At 39.2% G+C, this 18133-nt stretch overlaps 1 protein-coding gene across 1 annotated transcript in view; it reads right to left on the bottom strand.

Moving 5' to 3' along the window:
- LOC148018476 (outer envelope pore protein 16, chloroplastic-like) overlaps positions 1–18133 on the bottom strand; it is a 64230-nt gene that overhangs the window by 5060 nt on the left and 41037 nt on the right. The window contains exon 6 of the mRNA XM_087661365.1: positions 6062–6129. Coding sequence (XP_087517491.1) covers positions 6062–6129 — 68 coding nt within the window. The remainder of the gene's footprint in view (positions 1–6061; positions 6130–18133) is intronic.

Below are 18133 nucleotides of genomic sequence, written 5' to 3'. Positions count from 1 at the left end.
AATTATGGATAATACTGGAAAAAACCATTTGGGAAGGCTGCCACTTGTCAAAAATGCCCAAGCAAGTCTAAAAAACGTCTTTAGAGGCTGGAGAGAAGCATTTTTACAAATTCAGTCTGCAAGAGAGAGGGAGGAGAGGCTGCTGGTCTGATTTGCAGCCATTGGAGGACCTTCTGAGGCAGCCAAGGGCAGAAAAAGACCAATCAACAACAGGTGACAGCATCTACAAGCTGTTGAGATAGGGCAGCAGCAGTAAATGACTGATTTTCTTCAGTTCTTTGCATCTACATGTTGTTGTGGCAGGGAAGTTGTTGCATTTCACTGATTTTCAGTCATTCTTCGCAACAAAACTCTGAATTTTCTCTCTCTACAGCTTTCCCTCTCATCTCCCATTTATTTCATAGCCTTGCTCTGAAGATCTCAACATTCAGAACCTTGGAGGCTAAGAAATTTCAGATTTCTCTGCTGTAAACCCTAATCTGCAGCAGTAGAAATTAGAGTTTAGCAACAACCTCGGAAAGCATGCCAAAAATTAAAAGCTCCAAGACTTGGATTAAACAAGGCTGAAGTTGTTTTTTAGCCTATTCAAGTGGAGGGACCAAGAAATAATTGAATTTTGGGCATTTTCCATCTCCATCAACGTGGGTGAAGGCCAATTGATTGCCCGAATCAAGGAGCAAATCAGGTTAAAGACTTGCTGGCGATTTTCAACAGCAAGGGGAGTTGGAATACCAAAAGAGATTGATAGAATCCCATTGTAAATCACCTTCTTTTTCAATAAAGCTAAAGAAATACCAAAAGGGGCGCCAAATTTGGGCCAATCAGGTATGCATTGTCCAAGATCAGTAAGTAAATTTGTATTTTCACATTTGCACTAATTGTTTGCTGCTATAATTAAGTTGTAATCAGGGATTTACCACCCATCCACGGAAAGAAGGTTGGTTTCACTAGCTGCTATGTTGAGGGTTGTGATGGACCTAATGCGAGACACCTTGGCATAGACTAGACTATGGCCTTGGACAATCCATATTTTTATTGGCTACACATGAAGATACTTGTGGAAGCTTGTGTGCATCAGTGTCCATGGTGTAGCCCACCAAAGTTGAATAGCACGAACAAGCAAGGCTATTACAACCTCTACAAATTCCTAATAACAAATGGACTAGTGTATCCATTGACCTTATGGTAGGATCATAGCAAACAACAAATCAAGGCCATGAGGCAATCTAGGTTATGGTAAATAAATGATGAATATGGCTCAAATTATTTCAACAAAAAATGATGATTAAAAGTCACAAATTGCCTAATCTATTGGTTGAAAAATTGTTGATGATTTAAAAAATGGCTTAGCATATCCAATAAAGACAATCATTAAGAGCCATGAATTGGCTAGTCCCTTTGTCGAGCACCTCCATGGATTATATAATTTTCCCAATGAAGGATCTATATAAAGCATATCTTCTCATCTTGCCCAACAACCTATAGTGCATGCCATCGAGCATCTATATATTCTCTCATTCATTTACAGCATTGATTCATCACTTTAGAGTTCTCTTTCTTCTCTATTTGTGTTTTGTGTCTTTCTATTTATTGCATTCTTGTTTGAGGTCTTGTGTTTTAGTCATGTTTATACATTCTGTGTTTTCTCATTGCAAATCCTAGCATCACTTCATACTCCATGGCACATTTAATGATCCCAACATTAATTGGCTTCGGACTAGCATTAATTTATTAATTAATACCTAGTCAATTAATCCCGAGTCCCACAATGTTACCACTGGACATTTAATTGCCCAATTAATGACCTAGACCCCAAACTAACATCAAGTATCCAGAAGTACCTTTATGGCATAACTTTATACAACTTTTCCCAATGTCAACTACTGTTCATTAGGGTTACTTAGGCCATCACCATGACTTAACTAACTTGTGTTTCACATGTGCACCTCACATATACACATCTTATAAGTACATGTTCTCGTGGCAGTCTTTCTCCTTTAGCATCAACACCCATGGTCAAGAGAGAATTCCTACTCTTTCTTGGTATTCTACAAGTTTCAGCACTTGACAAAGATACTTCCAACTCACACTAGAGTCGTCTAGACAGCTAGCATTATAAGGGGATACCGAGTGCTGGTATGCTCAGACAGATATATAGTTACAGCTACATGGATTACACATGGATCACCTCCCACCACTATAACACAGCTTAAATTTCCCTGACTTAGAGCTCAACCGAGCGGAGCTAAACTACATCATCAAGAGAAACATTATTCAGATACACGCAGTCAAAACATGACTAGCATCTATTAAGGATCTAAAGATGAAGATGGCTTTCTATCGAAGGCATCTTCTGCACATATCTCCTGATGGCTTTGTTATCCACCCGAGATATATGGATGCACACATATCTCATGGTATCAATGTACCATTGGATAGCTCCATACATCCTCATATACGCTACGAATAGAGACAAGTAGATACGGCATAGACTTTCTCCCCTTGGAGAACAGGGTTTGCCAACTCTGTCAACTCAAGCCAAAGACAAAGAAGCACTATATGCAAATGTCCAATGTATTATGAGATCAGAGGACACATCCATTGTCTATTCAAAGAGGGATTTGGGCCACTATCTAGGATGATGGATTTTCTCGATCAAAGATGACTTGAGCTCTTCTTACTAGACCTACGTCATCACAGTGAGTACATCTTATAGACTTGGAAGCAAATACAAGGAGCCACACACTAGCATACACTCGTAGAGTTCACTGTTCTACAAAGCATCGACTACTCCCTCCACTATAGAGCCCTCATCAGACAAACTAGCAACGCCACCACAATATGAAATCACCCTAGACACAACCACAAAGAGATACAAAGCCAGTCGCCCATGTGCAGCCTATCCATGTCCCATAAGAGACATCATCTGCAGATACAAAGCGAGAGGACACTTCCATGGCATGTTTAGAGAGGGATTCGAACCACTATCTACAGTGATGGATTTTGTAAGTGCTAGAAAAAATGTGAAAACAACAATACTTTGAACTTAACCAACTCAATCAATTATCAGCACGAAAATTAGAGAGAGAAGAGTCGGCACCATGTTGAGAAGGGAACCGGCCCCTCACCCTTTACATGAATTTATTAAAACAAAAACACAAGCACCAAGTGCTTAAACCATATACAAAAGGACTAACTTGCTACAATTCTGAAAATTAGGGTTTTGAAACCCTAATTTTTGCAAACTCCGAGCACCAAGTTGATTTTCTTCTTTAGTATTGGATTAGATCAAGCTAAGTAGAAAGTGTTTCTTGGATGAGAAAGAGATAAGATAGTACAAAGCATATGGCTCAAATTTCAGTATGAAAGCTTATTCCAAATGAAAAGAGAAGCCTCCAATATATAGGTATGGAGCACGGGTGCTCAAAAGTGAAAAATAGAGGCTACAAATAACAAGTGTTTGCTGAAAATGACAAGTGTAAAAATACATGTTTCTTCAAAATGACACATCCTATTCTAGATGCCACATGTCACTTTTCTAGAGAAAGAAGCTTCCAAACCTTCTACTCTAAAAATATCTCAAATGGTTAAGAATTTGAGATAGCTGCTGAGACAAAATTCTTCCTTGTGAAATTCTGGAGCCTTTGATACGAACAGAATTTCCATTTGAGCAACTTTCAAAAATAGTAACCTCCTAAATTTTAGGAGTCGCCAAACTTAGCTTCTAGAGAGCTTCATTATATAAGTTCACCGGTTCATGATTTGTTTCTTTGATCATGAGTATCTCGTTTCACTTTCTGAAACCACTCATGATATAGACTTCTAGTCAATGTGACTATTTAGATATAAAAGTCTTAGTCATCTGAGTTTTCTCATCAATCTGACCGCTCGATTAAACTTTTAATTTCTCTTAGATATCTCATCAATGACGATCCAAGTATAATTATGACCGCCCTTAAATAGAAAGATTAACATTTAATCATATTTTGAAACACTTAAATAATATAAATTACCTTTCAAAATACATCAGCATCAAATTAATTTGGAATCATTGAGCCAATATGTCTTTGTAACAATTAATATACAAAAGGTTTGTTTCATATATCCCAAATGAAAGATGTCTCGAGCTCTTCTTACTAAAGCTACACCATCACAAAGAATGTCTATTACACACCTAAGAGCAGAGACAAGGAGCCGCACACCCAAGAGCAGAGACAGAGCACCTATTACACACCCAAGAGCAGAGACAAGAAGCCACATACTAGCATACACTCATAGAGTTCTACAAAGCATCGACTACTCCCTCCACTTCAGAGCCCTCATCTGATCGACCAGCGGCCCCACCACAATGAGTCCCCAAGACACAACCACAAAGAGATACAAAGCTCGTGACCCATGCCCAACCGGTCCACATTTTCACAAGAGGCACCATCTGCAGATAAAGAGAATACTACACCCTCATCAAGGAACCATACCTTCACTTCTCTATGCTAGATAGATCCATAAGAGATATTTTGGGATGAGAGTGCCTCCCTAAGCAAGCATCATTTTATACTCATTAGCTATGTATTTTTTATTGTTTATTTTTTCATTTAGTTAGTCATAGCATTAGATGACAGCTATTTTGGGACTCCAGAAAATACCCTAACTTTTCATAGTAACATTTCAGTCTCATAGGCCAATTTGGCCTTTTGTAGACATTAATATAACTTTCTTTTTCTTTTGTAATATAAAACTCTCTCTCTCTCTCTCTCTCTCTCTCTCTCTCTCTCTCTCTCAAAATCAAAAAGCAAAAGCACATGTTGGTGACTATTAACCTATTGGGCCTTATCCTCTAAGAAAGCAGTTGCATTTCCACAAATCTTCCAACAAGAACAGTTTCAGCTCTTCCTCTATTCTGCCTTTAACATGTGGAATGTTTGGATGTATCATCTCCACCTAATTGGTTGGCATCAACCCACCTTGGTGGAAAGGACGGGCCTTGTCTAGATCTTTTTCATGGTCTTTTGAATCCAAATTTGGAGAGATCTTGGGCAAGCACACAAGCCGTAGCAAGTCAGCCTCGTATTTCTATAAGCTGTTAAAAGCTGAAGCACTCTATCCTCATAAGGTTCATGCCCCTTCTTGAGGCAAGATGGTACATCAATCTCCTCCAAAAGGCTTAATTGTCTTCATCTTATGTATGAACATAAACTTAAATCCTTTCTTTTTTGGACACAATAAGGGAAGCCTACACTACCTTTCCAATGTCTACCCAATGCTGTGCCAAATAGTTAAATACTCCTTTGGAGTGTAGATAGCCAAATAATGGTAGGTAATCTTTTCAGCAGGTCATCTTAATATTGAATTTGTAAGTCCATCCCACAAAAAAAGGCCTAAGATGTTTCAAACCATCAGCGGCTCTCTCTTGCAAAACCTTAGGCACCTACTCTGGACTCCTTAAAACACTTGGCATCATTTCCAAACAAGAAATGTCACTGTACAAAGAGGTTTGAGGTTCATCACTGCAGTCCTGCTGCCTATGACATTGCGTACCAGAAAAAAATAGCCTCGATAGAACAACAGAATTATGCTGGAGCTGCTACTTCTCAGATGAGTAGAGGGGACAAGAAGAGGAAAAAAAGAGCACAATAGATGAGGGATGCCAGAAGGCAGCACAGATGGTGGGAGGAGGCAATTGGAGGCAAGAAAAGGAGAAGCAGCAACAAAGATTTTGTGTAGGCACTACTGCTAGATAGGCAGGAGAGGGTTTGTTAGTTCATGGATATTTAAGACTTGAAATTGATTTACGACATCCCTTGAGCTAGAGACAATTCTATTATAGGAAAGTTATATAGAACACCAAGAATCAGGACAGTGATATATCAGATTGTTTATGCAAAGCTGCTTATAACAATGACTGACTACCATGATTCTATATATAATTTTGACTACACACAAAAACTTTTCATCCATAATAGTGCTTTTAAAGAAGAGAAAGATTAGAATAAATGAGCATTCTTGACTTAAAAGGCCAAATGCATTTAAAAATGTGCCAAGTGTCACAAATTTAATAAAATACCCAGTCACGCTTTCCACGAATTCGCTCCATTCCATATTGCATGCCAGCATAGACACCAGCTATAGCACCTGTAGTTAGCCAATAATTCATAATAATCCACTGCTCTCCTTCAACTATTTTGAATAACAGTTTTTTCCTTCCCCCAACCCACCTATATTCCATAGATTTTAGACAAACATACAAAGCCCTCAATTTGAAGAATTCCACTAAGGGTTATAAACTAAAAGTTGCAAAGATACAAAGTATGACCAATCTCATGAATTGATTTGCCATTCGACTATCATGAAAGAACAATCCAAAGTAAATCCTCTAACTAAAATCGATATGCTTTTGTCAAGCCCTTGTAAGAACCCATGATTCTGATCAAAGTAAGGACAAGTCCTTGTAGTAGCACTAAAATCGACCAGGTATTCAATAGTTAAAAGAAATAACAGAAGGGTTTTAATTGGCTATATTATGACCAATGGTATGAAGCCCATGCGGCTGCACCTTTCCTCCTCTCCTAGCACTTTGTGAATAATGAAGACTCCAAACAAAACCTCCTGTAAAGAGAGAATACACGGCCAAAAATGCCTCACTTCACTGTTATTCAAACTTGATTCAAACCTGATTTGAAAGAATGGTCTAAACAATAGCTGCCATTAACTGGGACCCTGGGATCTTCGGGCACGAGCCCTAGTGCAACAAGGCAAGCCTTTCGATATATGAGCTCGTTCATAAGTTTCTTATAGATGAACAGCGATGATCATGATGCAATCAACATGTTAAACAGATTTTTATTTCTTGCTTCTTTCCACATATATCATCAGATTGTAGAAATACTCATTTCATCTCAGTCCTGAGAAAGTCAGCATTCTTTCCATAGCTTTCAGCCCCCCTGTAGAAAGTCAATCTGATCTGCTACAGTACTCATTTTCATTCCTTCACCTAATCTGGACGCATATGTATGCTATGAAAACCTAACCTATCCAAATCATCTTGTGTATTCCTGAATGTGCTGAATCAAAAACCTCGAAGGCTGTTTTATGCAAATTTGGTGGGAAGCAAATAACGAAAAATTGAGAGGTGAAACCAGTCTTCCTTCTCCGAAGAGTGGTGAATGACCTGATTATACACTAATTACAGCGCAAAATGAATTCACATGAACGGAAATACAAATGTTGCCAATCAATTTTGGACAAAAGACTCCCGAATGGCCCCAAACACTAGCCGCCCTTGTGGTATTTCTTTATCTTGTATTGCAAATGAACGAAGTACACTGAGATTGCTCCAATCTCCTTTGAGATCCAATGCCTCTTGCTGTCATAAACAAGCAGCAAGCCTTCAAACTGATTTCCCCTTTGATTTGATAGGGGTTGGCCTTCAATTGACCCTTGGCTAGTCAAATCTAGCCAAAATTCAATTGAGTTGGGCTGGCCTCTTGAAATCTTTGAAAATCCTCAAATTCCAGCTGTTGATTTCAAGTACTTAGGCCTTAAATTTCCTAGCACGGAACCTAAGGTGGCTGATAAACCCTAATTTCTACTATAAATTAGGGTCTACAACAGCAAATGCTCCTACTATCCACCCTCAATGGCTGATATCTGCTGAAGTGGCCACGAATTGCTCAAGGAATGTCTATAGATCAGAAAGAAAGCTGAAGAAAGAGAGAATGCAGATTTCAGTCACAGAAAGTGGCCCAAATCTGCCAACACCAGCCCCTGAACAGCTTCAGAAGCTACTGCATCCTGCCAACAACGCTGTCACTTGATCGGTCAGGCTGTCACCAGCCCTTCTATAGAACAAAAATGCTCTTGCCTGCAGAAATTGAGTTCCCTCATGGTTAGAAACAGCTCCCAAACATGTGTCAACAGCAGATCACTCTCTCTTGTGCTTCCTTCAGACTTCACAATGCTAGAATGAGGCTCAGCCAGCCCCAACAGCCTTTCCCTCACTTGCATGGGAGGGTTTTGCCTATTACACTTATCGTGTTTCTCCTTCCTCCTAAGTTCTAGTGTGAATGCTCCCTTGTCCACAGGCACTTTTTACCTTCTAGCTAGAGAAGGGTTTTTTACTCATGTGAACACTTGTTTGTGGGTGTGGTACTTAGTATCTTAGGGATTGTATTTTCATAATCATTCTCACGTAGAGGATGTGACGTTCTAGCACTCTCCTCTCTTGTTGTTTACTTGTTCACTATAAGTATATGTGTGTATGAGTGCTACTGAATCCTGACTTAAGAGTGGTATTAGAGCCATATCTCTCAGCCTCCATCACTCACAAGCCGCCATTGCCCCAACTGCCAATCGAGTCTCGAACTTGATCTGCTATTTTCAGTCTATTCTGCTCGTCAATCACCACGTCAGCCTATGCGTCAACTACTCACACTTGCACCAACCAAGCTAGTCCCACACGTTGCTGCTTACACCTCCAGCAGCCACGCATTGACAATCTCGCCACTGCAGCCAACAGCCTTTGTGTGTCAACCAACAGCTTGATTCAACTCTTTGCCAATTTTGGCGCCAACCGCAGCCCCACCAAGTACCTACGATGTCATATCTACCTTATTTAAGGCCCCAACAACCTACGCGATTCGTCACCTGACATCCAATAGTTGCTTCCATGCCACACACTCTGACAACTGCACGCACGCCATCACCCCCATCAAATTGCCGTAATCAGCCCTATCATGCCACACGCCTATCAATAGCCTGTTTTCCCTCACACACCACCGTTTAGGTCGCTACCAGCTTGCACCACATCACGCATCGCCCGATAGCCACCGGTGACGATCAACGCATGTGGTCTTGTCATTTGCACAAATTATTTCACATTAAAATATTCACCTCCCTTTGGCCTAATCAACGCCTTAGGTGCGCTACTTCCAAGGATAAGGTCTATACCAAGATCTTCAAGCCTTTCTACCGGTAGCTACCCTTGAAGTGACTAAGAGAAGCAATCAGCATACAATTTCAAAAATAAAATCCAATCCTTCTCTAACTTTGACATGTTTCAAACATTCTCATTATCAACCTTATCCTCAGTAAAAACCGAGTACGCTAAAAGGTGATTTAGAAATGGCAGTAGCTAATACAACAAGGACAATTTTCCCTTTCAACTTTACATTAAGTGTATGGGTATTATCCTTATGTTAAATAGTGATCACTTTCGTATGTGAATCAATCACTACATGTATACGATGGCACCATGGCATACCAAACAAAACATAACAACCCTCAAGTGTAGCATTAAAGAACTCTTCGCTGTCCACATATCCTTGAATGTGCAACCAAATCTTTCCAATGAGCGGTGTGATAGGCTTTGCATGGCCTTTGTATGCCATTCCAACTTCACCCATGGATCCCATCTCATCCTACCTAGATAGGTTGCCATGTCTGTAGAGATGAAGTTGGCTGGTACACCATTATCAAAGAAGATCAAAGCATATCGGTCCTTGATTTTGCCCCATGCTCTGCATAACTCAATAGCATCCTCATTGGGATGATCACTAACAACATCGAGCATCAATCCAAATGAGGTTTTGGGCTTCCTACCCTTAGGATCTCCTTGATTTTCTAACTTTCCAGCTTACTGCCTGAAACAAACATTTCTTCCGTGGATGGGTGGTAATTCCCTAATTACAACTTAGTTACAGCAATAACATTTATTACAAAATTGAGAAATGCAAATTAACTTACAATCTTGATCAATGAACACCCTGTTGGCCCCAAAATTGATGCCCCTTTCGATATTTATTCAACTTGATTGAAGAAGAAGTTGATGTACAACGTGATTCTTCCAATCCCTTCTTTCAGTATTACAACTCTCCTTGCTGTCCAAAATGACCAGCTGGTCTTCAATCTGATTTGCCCCTTGATTCAAGCAATCAATTGGCCTTCACCTTCTTTGACGAAGATGGAAAATGCACAAATTCATTGATTTGTTGGTCCCTCCACCCGAATTTGACTGAAACAGCTTCAACCTTGTTAAATCCAACTCTTGGAGCTTCCAATTTCTAATACACTTCTCGAGGTTGCTGCTAAACCCTGATTTCTATTGCAAATTAGGTTTACAGTAGAGAAATCTAAAATTTCTCAACCTCTCGTAATCTCAATACTGTAATCTTCGGAGCAAGGCTATAGAAAGGCTCGGAGATAAGAGAGAATGCTAAGGAGAGAAAATTCAAACTTTATTCGTGAAGAACTAAAGAAAATCTATCCTTCATTGATATTGCCCTATCTCAACAGCTTGTAGATGCAAAGAACTGAAGAAAATCAATCATTTACTGTTGCTCCCTATCTCAACAACCTGTAGATGCTATCACCTTATTGATCTTCTCTTGCCGCAAAAGATTTTCCAATGACTGCAAATTAGACAAGCAACATCTTCTTCCTCTCTCTTACAAGCTGAACGCACTAAAATGCCTCTCTCTAGCCTCTAAAGACGTTTTTCAATCTTACATAGGTATTTTTTACAAGTGGCAGTCTTCCCAAATGATTTTTCTAGCACTATCCATAATTAAATATTAACTTTCAGTCTTTAAATGCTGAAAATTAATCTAATTATTATTATTTCGGTGTCTAGAAAAATAATCTGACTGACCAATAATTAAATTGGCTAGGCAACTTCCATTCTCGAGTGTCTCTGTGCCATCTTTGACCATCAGATTGACATTAGGTACCGTTAAACGCCACTTCTCTAGTGTCACCAACAACTAATACTCATGGCCAAATAAATAACCTAGGCCAACAACTGGCACCAAATACCATCAAGTACATGTGCAACATAACTTATAGCAACTTTTGCCTTTGACATCCCATGATTTCCTTAGATCCCAAGCTCATAAATTCACTCTAACCCCAGTAACACCTCACATGTGTAACATTTAACCATGTGATTAAAAATAACTACACATGTTAAGTGAGGTTTCAAAAATACATGTCCTCATAAAAACCCTCACCCTTAAAATCCTTGCATTCGTCCTCGATTGCATTGCTAGATGCATCAAAAGCAAAATAGTGGATTGGAATTTCCACAAGGCATCATAGTTAACACAACGTTTCGCATTGTTGCTCTGTTGCTCAACCATTCCATATGCCCAAAAAACGCTGAAAACTACCAGCCAATCATAACATAACATAAGACTTACAAAGAATCTTAAAAACATTGTCAAATTATCATGTAACATGTATATTTCTCATGAGCTCAACTCATCTGGCAAAACCAAACCATAGCATAGCATAACCAAGCATAAACCATGGCTAAAGCATCAATGGCATCATAACATATGGTGTTGTCCATAGAACTAGATACAAACCATTGAAAACTGAGCATAATCTGATCATAAACTGATCATTTGCTAATCAGAGAATTGATTCTTCGATACACCTTACTGTCCTGAAGGTGTAAAGACGTCTTCTTCTTCTTACCTTTTTTGTTCTTCTTTGGAGCATTCAAAAATCGGGTAAATTGAGAATCCTTTGCCAATTCAGCAAAGAGATTTGCTATTGTCCTCATCCAATTCTTGAACTGGTCATCAAATTCCTCTTCGCTTTGCTAATCATCACCCTTCTTATGCCCTGAAGGCCATGTATCTTGCCCAAAAGCAATATTTTCAGCTTATTGTCCATAGTCCGAGCCTTGTCCAAGGTCAAGCATTGTATTTCCTTCATTCCCATGTGAATGTTCATATTGAGAGACGTCATCACTGCTTGAGTCCATCTCGCTATATAAAGACATATTGCTGTAATTTCTTAGCTAAGAGTAAAAATCAACATTAGCACAAAGCTTTGGCTTACAATCACGTTACTCAGGCCCACCAAATCAAGGAATTGAGTAGCAATCCTAGTAATGAAACCATGAAACCAGCCTTCCTTCCGTAGATGGGTGGTAATTCCTCAATTACAACTTAGTTACAATAATAACATTTATTACAAAACTGAGAAATGTAAATTAACTTACAATCTTGGATAATGGAAACCCTATTGGCCCCAAAATTGGCATCCCTTTTGATATTTATTTAACTTAATTGAAGAAGAAGTTGATGTACAATGGGATTCTCCCAATCCTTTTCAATATTCCAACTCCCCTTGCTATCCAAAATGACCAGCGAATCTTCAATCTGATTTGCCCCTTGATTTAAGAAGTCAATTGGCCTTCACCTGCTTTAATGGAGATGAAAAATGCCCCAAATTCATTGATTTGATGGTCTCTCCACCTGAATTTGACTGAAAACAACTTCAGCCTTGTTAAATCCAAGTCTTGGAGCTTCCAATTTCTTGCACGCTTCCCAAGGCTACTACTAAACCCTAGTTTTTGCTACAGATTAGAGTTTACAGCGAGAAATCTAAAATTTCTCAACCTCTGGTAATCTCAATACTGTAACCTTCAAAGCAAGGCTGTAGAAAGGTTGGGAGATGAGAGAGAATGCCGAGGAAAGAGAAATTTCAGACTTTCTTCGCGAAGAATTGAAGAAATTTTTTCATTTACTACTGTTGCCCTATCTCAATAGCTTGTAGCGCAAAGAACTGAAGAAAATCAATCATTTTACTATTGTTGCCCTATCTCAACAGTTGTAGATGCTGTCACCTGTTGTTGGTCGGTCTTCTTCTGCCCCTGGCTGCCTCAAAAGGTCTTCCAATGGCTGTAGATCAAACCACAATATCTTCTCCCTCTCTCTTGCACGTTGAACACACTAAAATGCCTCTCTCCAACCTCTAAAGACCTTTTTCAATCTTGCATGGGCATTTTTGACAGGTGGCAACCTTTCCAAATGGTTTTCCCAGCATTATCCATAATTAAATATTAATTAATTTTTAGTCTTTAAATATTGAAATTTAATTTTAAAATTTTTTCAGTGCCTAGAAAAATAATTTGACTGGCCAATAATTAAATTGGCTAGGCAACTTCCATTCCCGAGTGTCTCTACGTCATCTTTGACCATCAAATTGATGTTAGATACCATTAAATGTCACTTCTTTAATGTCACCAATTGACACTTATGACCAAACGAATAACCTAGGCCAACAACTTGTACCAAATATCACCAACTGCCTGTGCAACATAACTTGTAGCAACTTTTGCCTTTGACATCCCGTGATTTTCTCGCGTCCCGAGGTCTTAAATTTACTCTAACCCCAATTATACTTCACATGTGCAACATTTGTTTAACCATGTGATTAAAAATTAATCCACATGTTAAGTGAGGTTTCAAAAATACATATCCTCATGACACTGCCTATTGGAACAGTCATTTTCAATGTGACCCTCCTATTCACAAATAAAGCATTTATTTATATCCATTAATTCCCTATGTTGTAAAAGTGATTTCCAACCCTTTATTTGCTATTTTAGCCTCTTTTTAGACTGATTTTTTGTTCTGTCCCTTTTCTCAATCTTTGACAACTTCTTATTTGGCTTCTTTCTACTCTCTTAAAAGCCCAAATCTTTCCCGTGCAACAAAGATTCAGCTATAGCAGTAGTCTCTACTATGAGTTGAGACATACTAGACACAATGGATTTAATGAAAAATCATTGGTTCCTTTGGGCAGGCCAAATATATACTTTTCCACTTGCTCATGAATAGAAACCGAACAATTAGGAGTGATGGGTAACAATGCATCCCAAAACCTCTTATTGTATTACTCTAAAGTCTTACCTTCCTTTGCATCAAGCTTATTCCAAGCTATCATGATATCCACCTTAAAAGTACTTGTCAACCAATTCAATGCAAATATTTGCTTGAATTGTACCCATGTCGACGGTGCTCTTCCTTACATGAAAAGCATGAACCACCACTGCAATGCATTTCCCTCTAAGAAAGTGGCTACCTTACAAACCTTATTTGGTAAAGTTTCCCTTTAAATAGGCTACATCAAGCTATTGAATAAAAGTCAAAGCTTTTAGCCAATCTTGTCACCACTAAAATACTCAGACTTCACTCCTTTTCTACCCTCATCATATTCTTTTGTTGGCCATTGGGAGTCAAATTGTCATATAGTTGCTGCTGCAGAAAGGATGCATTTGTTGTATTTACATGACCAAAAAGAGCATTTGCATGACCAATGCTCATTCCTCAAGCCCCATAAGCATTCAAGAGTGCAAATGCATTACCAAACATGCCACATTGCATGCATGCCCAATTAACAGAAATCCATTGGATTGACACTTCCATCATGGCCTTGCATTTGCACACCTTGCCTCATAAGTACTAACTATTTTTCTTCGTTACCATCATTGGGAGCTTCTTAAGAAGGCTTTAACACTATTTTTGGTGCACCTTACTGTCCCCAAGGTATAGAAGATGGCTTTTCTTCTTACCCTTGCTATCCTCCGTAAGAGCATTTAAAAATCAATCAAACTCAAGATCCTTTCCTAATTCAACAAAGAGATTTGCTACTGTCCTCATTCAATTCTTGAATTGGTCATGAAATTCCTCTTCACCTTGCTCATCATCAGCATCATTTTGACTTGAAGGCCGTGCATCCTATCCAATAGCAACATTTTCAGTTGCTTGTCCATTTTGTGAGCTTTGCAAGCATTACATTTCCTTCTTCTCAACATGAATGTCCATACTAAGAAGTATCATCATTGTTCAATTCCATCTCACTTACGAAGACATCTTGATGTAATTACTCATTTGAGCACAAAATCAACACTAGCACTAAGCTTTTGGCTTGCAATCAGGTGCCTCAGGCCCATCAAATCAAAGGATTGAGTGGTATCCCAACAATGGAACCATGAAACCAGCCTTCGTTCTCGAAGTGGGTGGTGAAATCTTGATCAAGCACTTAATTACAGCATTTAATAAATCAAAAAACTAAAACGCACACTTTACCGTAATAATTTTGGACATTGGACATTTTGTTGGCCCCAAAACCGGCGCCCCTTGCAGTGTTTCTTTAATTTGTAAATTGTATTGTTATTGAATGGAGTACATCTAAGAGGTCTCAATTTCCTCCGCTAATCTAAAAGCCCCTTGCTGTCACAACCAATCAGCAAACAGATCGGGCAATTTGCCCATTGATCTTCACCCAAGACTTAAACAATTTGGACCACAAACTGGCCAAATGTTGCTACAAATCAAATGGGATGGCTGACATCTGAAATCCTTGACAATTCCTTGAATTTCAACTTTTGATTTCAGTATATGATGCCCCAATTTGCTGACACGAGTCCCAAGGTGGCTATTAAACCCTAATTTCTGTAGAGAATTAGGGTTTACAGCAAAAATATCACTACTGTCCACCAAATCTATCTGAGAACACCTTCAATTGGCTGAGAAATAGTAAGATAGTCAAAGAACGGGCTAGAGAAGGTGAGAGATTGCTGAGGATAGAGAAAATTCAAAGTTTCCTTGTGAGAAATCCTTCAAAACTGCCTCTATCATGAGGACATGTATTTTTGAAACCTCACTTAGCATGTGGATTAATTTTTAATCACATGGTTAAGTAAATATTGCACATGTGAGGTGTAACTGGGGCTAGAGAAAATTTATGAGCCCGAGACCCAAGGAAATCATGGGATATCAAAGGCAAAAGTTACTATAAGTTATGCTGCACAAGTACTTGGTGGTATCTAGTGCCAGTCGTTGGCCTAGGCCATTCATTTAGCCATAATGTTAGTTGGTGACACTAGAGAAGTGGCATTTAATGGTACCTAACGCCAATCTAATGGTCAAAGATGGCGCAGAGGCACTCAGGAATGGAAGTTGCATAGCCAATTTAATTATTGGCCAATCAGATTATTTTTCTAGGCATTGAAATAATTATTAAATTAATTTTCAATATTTAAAGACTGAAAATTAATATTTAATTATGGATAATACTAGAAAAACCATTTGGGAAGGCTGCCACTTGTCAAAAATGCCCATGCAAGACTGAAAAACGTCTTAAGAGACTGGAGAGAGGCATTTTAGTGCATTCAGCCTGCAAGAGAGAGGGAGGAGATATTGCTGGTCTAATCTACAGCCATTGGAAGACCTTCTACGATAGCCAGTGGTGGCAAAAGAAGACCAATCAACAACAGGTGACATCATCTACAAGATGTTGAGGTAAGGCAACAGTAGTAAATAACTAATTTTCTTCAATTATTTGCATCTACAAGCTGTTGAGACAGGAAAGTAGCAGCAAATGGCTGATTTTCTTCAGTTCTTTGCAAAGAAAGTCTGAATTTTTCCTCTCCTCAGTATTCTCTCTCCTCTCATAGCCTTTCTACAACCTTGCTTTGAAGATTATAGCATTGAGATCACCAGAGGCTGAGAAATTTCAAATTTCCCTACTGCAAGCCCTAATCTCCATAGTAGAAATTAGGATTTAATAACAGTCTTGGGAAGCGTGCCAAAAATTGGAAGCTCCAAGACTTGGATTCAACAAGGCCAAAGCTGTTTTCAGTCAAATTCAAGTGGAGGAACCAGCAAATCAATGAATTTGGGGCATTTTCCATCTCCATCAAAGCAAGTGAAGGCCAATTGACTACCCAAATCAAGGGGCAAATTTGATTGAAGACTTACTGGCCATTTTGGACAGTAAGGAAAGTTGGAATCCCGAAAGGGATTCGTAAAATCCCATTATACATCAACTTCTTCTTCAATTAAGTTAAATAAATACCGAAAGGGGCACCAGTTTTGGGGCTAACAAGGTGTCCTTTGTCCAAGATTGTAAGTTAATTTGCATTTCTCAGTTTTGTAATAAATGTTATTGTTGTAACTAAGTTGTAATCAAGGAATTACCACCCATCCATGGAAGGAAGGTTGGTTACAATCTCCTTCCTTGCCTGATCAGCATTAAATGCTATCACTTTGGTGCCTCGAACCTACTATCACCTACTCATAAATGTTGTGATCTGCTATCCTTGGAGCATTTAATGTTGTCATTTGATTGTTAAGGTATCCTGGCAGCCGTCGCCTACAACCAATGGCCTCCTACAACTCCCAAAACTTATCAAAAAGCTGCAGCAGCTTCCTTCCTCTCACAACCAACCAATGAACTGAATTTGCCAAGTGACTGTCTTCTAATCCCATCACATTCTTCTTGAACAAGTTGCCTGACAAATATTTCCATTTTATCCAGTACCTTATCTCACTACCTAGATTACCAATCTCTACAAGTTTAAGTGACAATTCTTGCATTACACGAGGCTGTATGATCAAGTCCACAAGAAGTTCTCCACACACATCCATTCAGAAGGACAAGAGTTGATTGCCTCTTCTTCAAAAGGAAAAACCAGCAATGGCAAGAACTCGCAAGATGCGAAGGTATACCAAAAGAAGGGTGACACAACTTCCTTTGACGGTACTAAAGAAGCACAACCCCTTTGGTAGCAATTTCCTAAGCAAAATATGTTTTGCATACACTGCCAAAGACGTGTGGACAAGGAGTGTTGTAAGAAGACCCGAGGTCTTCCACCTAGAAAACCACACCAAACTGTTGCGACTACCTCCACTCTAGTTGGTCAGTCTAGAGGGGCTACACCTCCCACTGCTCCACTATCTGCCCTAGCAACTACAAGATATGTGGCACGTGGACAGTCTCATCAGCCTTTTCTCCTTCACTACTCCTAAAGGATTGGCTAATTGGTCTACTAGTGACTCGTCTATTGTGCTTTCCACATCCATTCTTAGGGCATTTACTATACCCTCTAGGAAACCTTTCCTACCTCGCCATGCACGATGGTGGCCATACACTTGGCCTTTTTCTTTTTTGACTTCCGCTGCATACTTACATACTCATTGCATTACACTTAGCTTTACTTTCCTTTATTTTCAGTATTGTTTTTGGAGCATTTCACTACTCACCTTTGCGCTTACACATTTTTATTTCTTTTACAAGGTTTTGTATTTCAATGTAGGGCTAACATAAAGGCTTGCACCAATCCTTAAGCTGGAGACAGGAGTTGCCTGCCGTTCTTTTCACAGTTCTATCTACTTGGAGTTTCACTCTTCTACCAATATGGAGGCTTCTCCTCCCATGGAGGATCGTGCAGCATTTCTCTTGATGCTATCATGGCGGTGTCTTCAATCCTTACTCTTCCAATTAACATCCAGGTTGAGAGGCAGTTCCTAGCCTTCTTAGTATTCTACAAATTTTAACACTT

The sequence above is a fragment of the Lygodium microphyllum genome, chromosome 21, assembly GCF_053477565.2.
Source record: "Lygodium microphyllum isolate KBCC chromosome 21, Lygodium_microphyllum_v1.1.10, whole genome shotgun sequence".
NCBI classification, from domain to species: Eukaryota; Viridiplantae; Streptophyta; class Polypodiopsida; order Schizaeales; family Lygodiaceae; genus Lygodium; species Lygodium microphyllum.
This window is presented reverse-complemented; position numbering and strand designations above follow the sequence as displayed.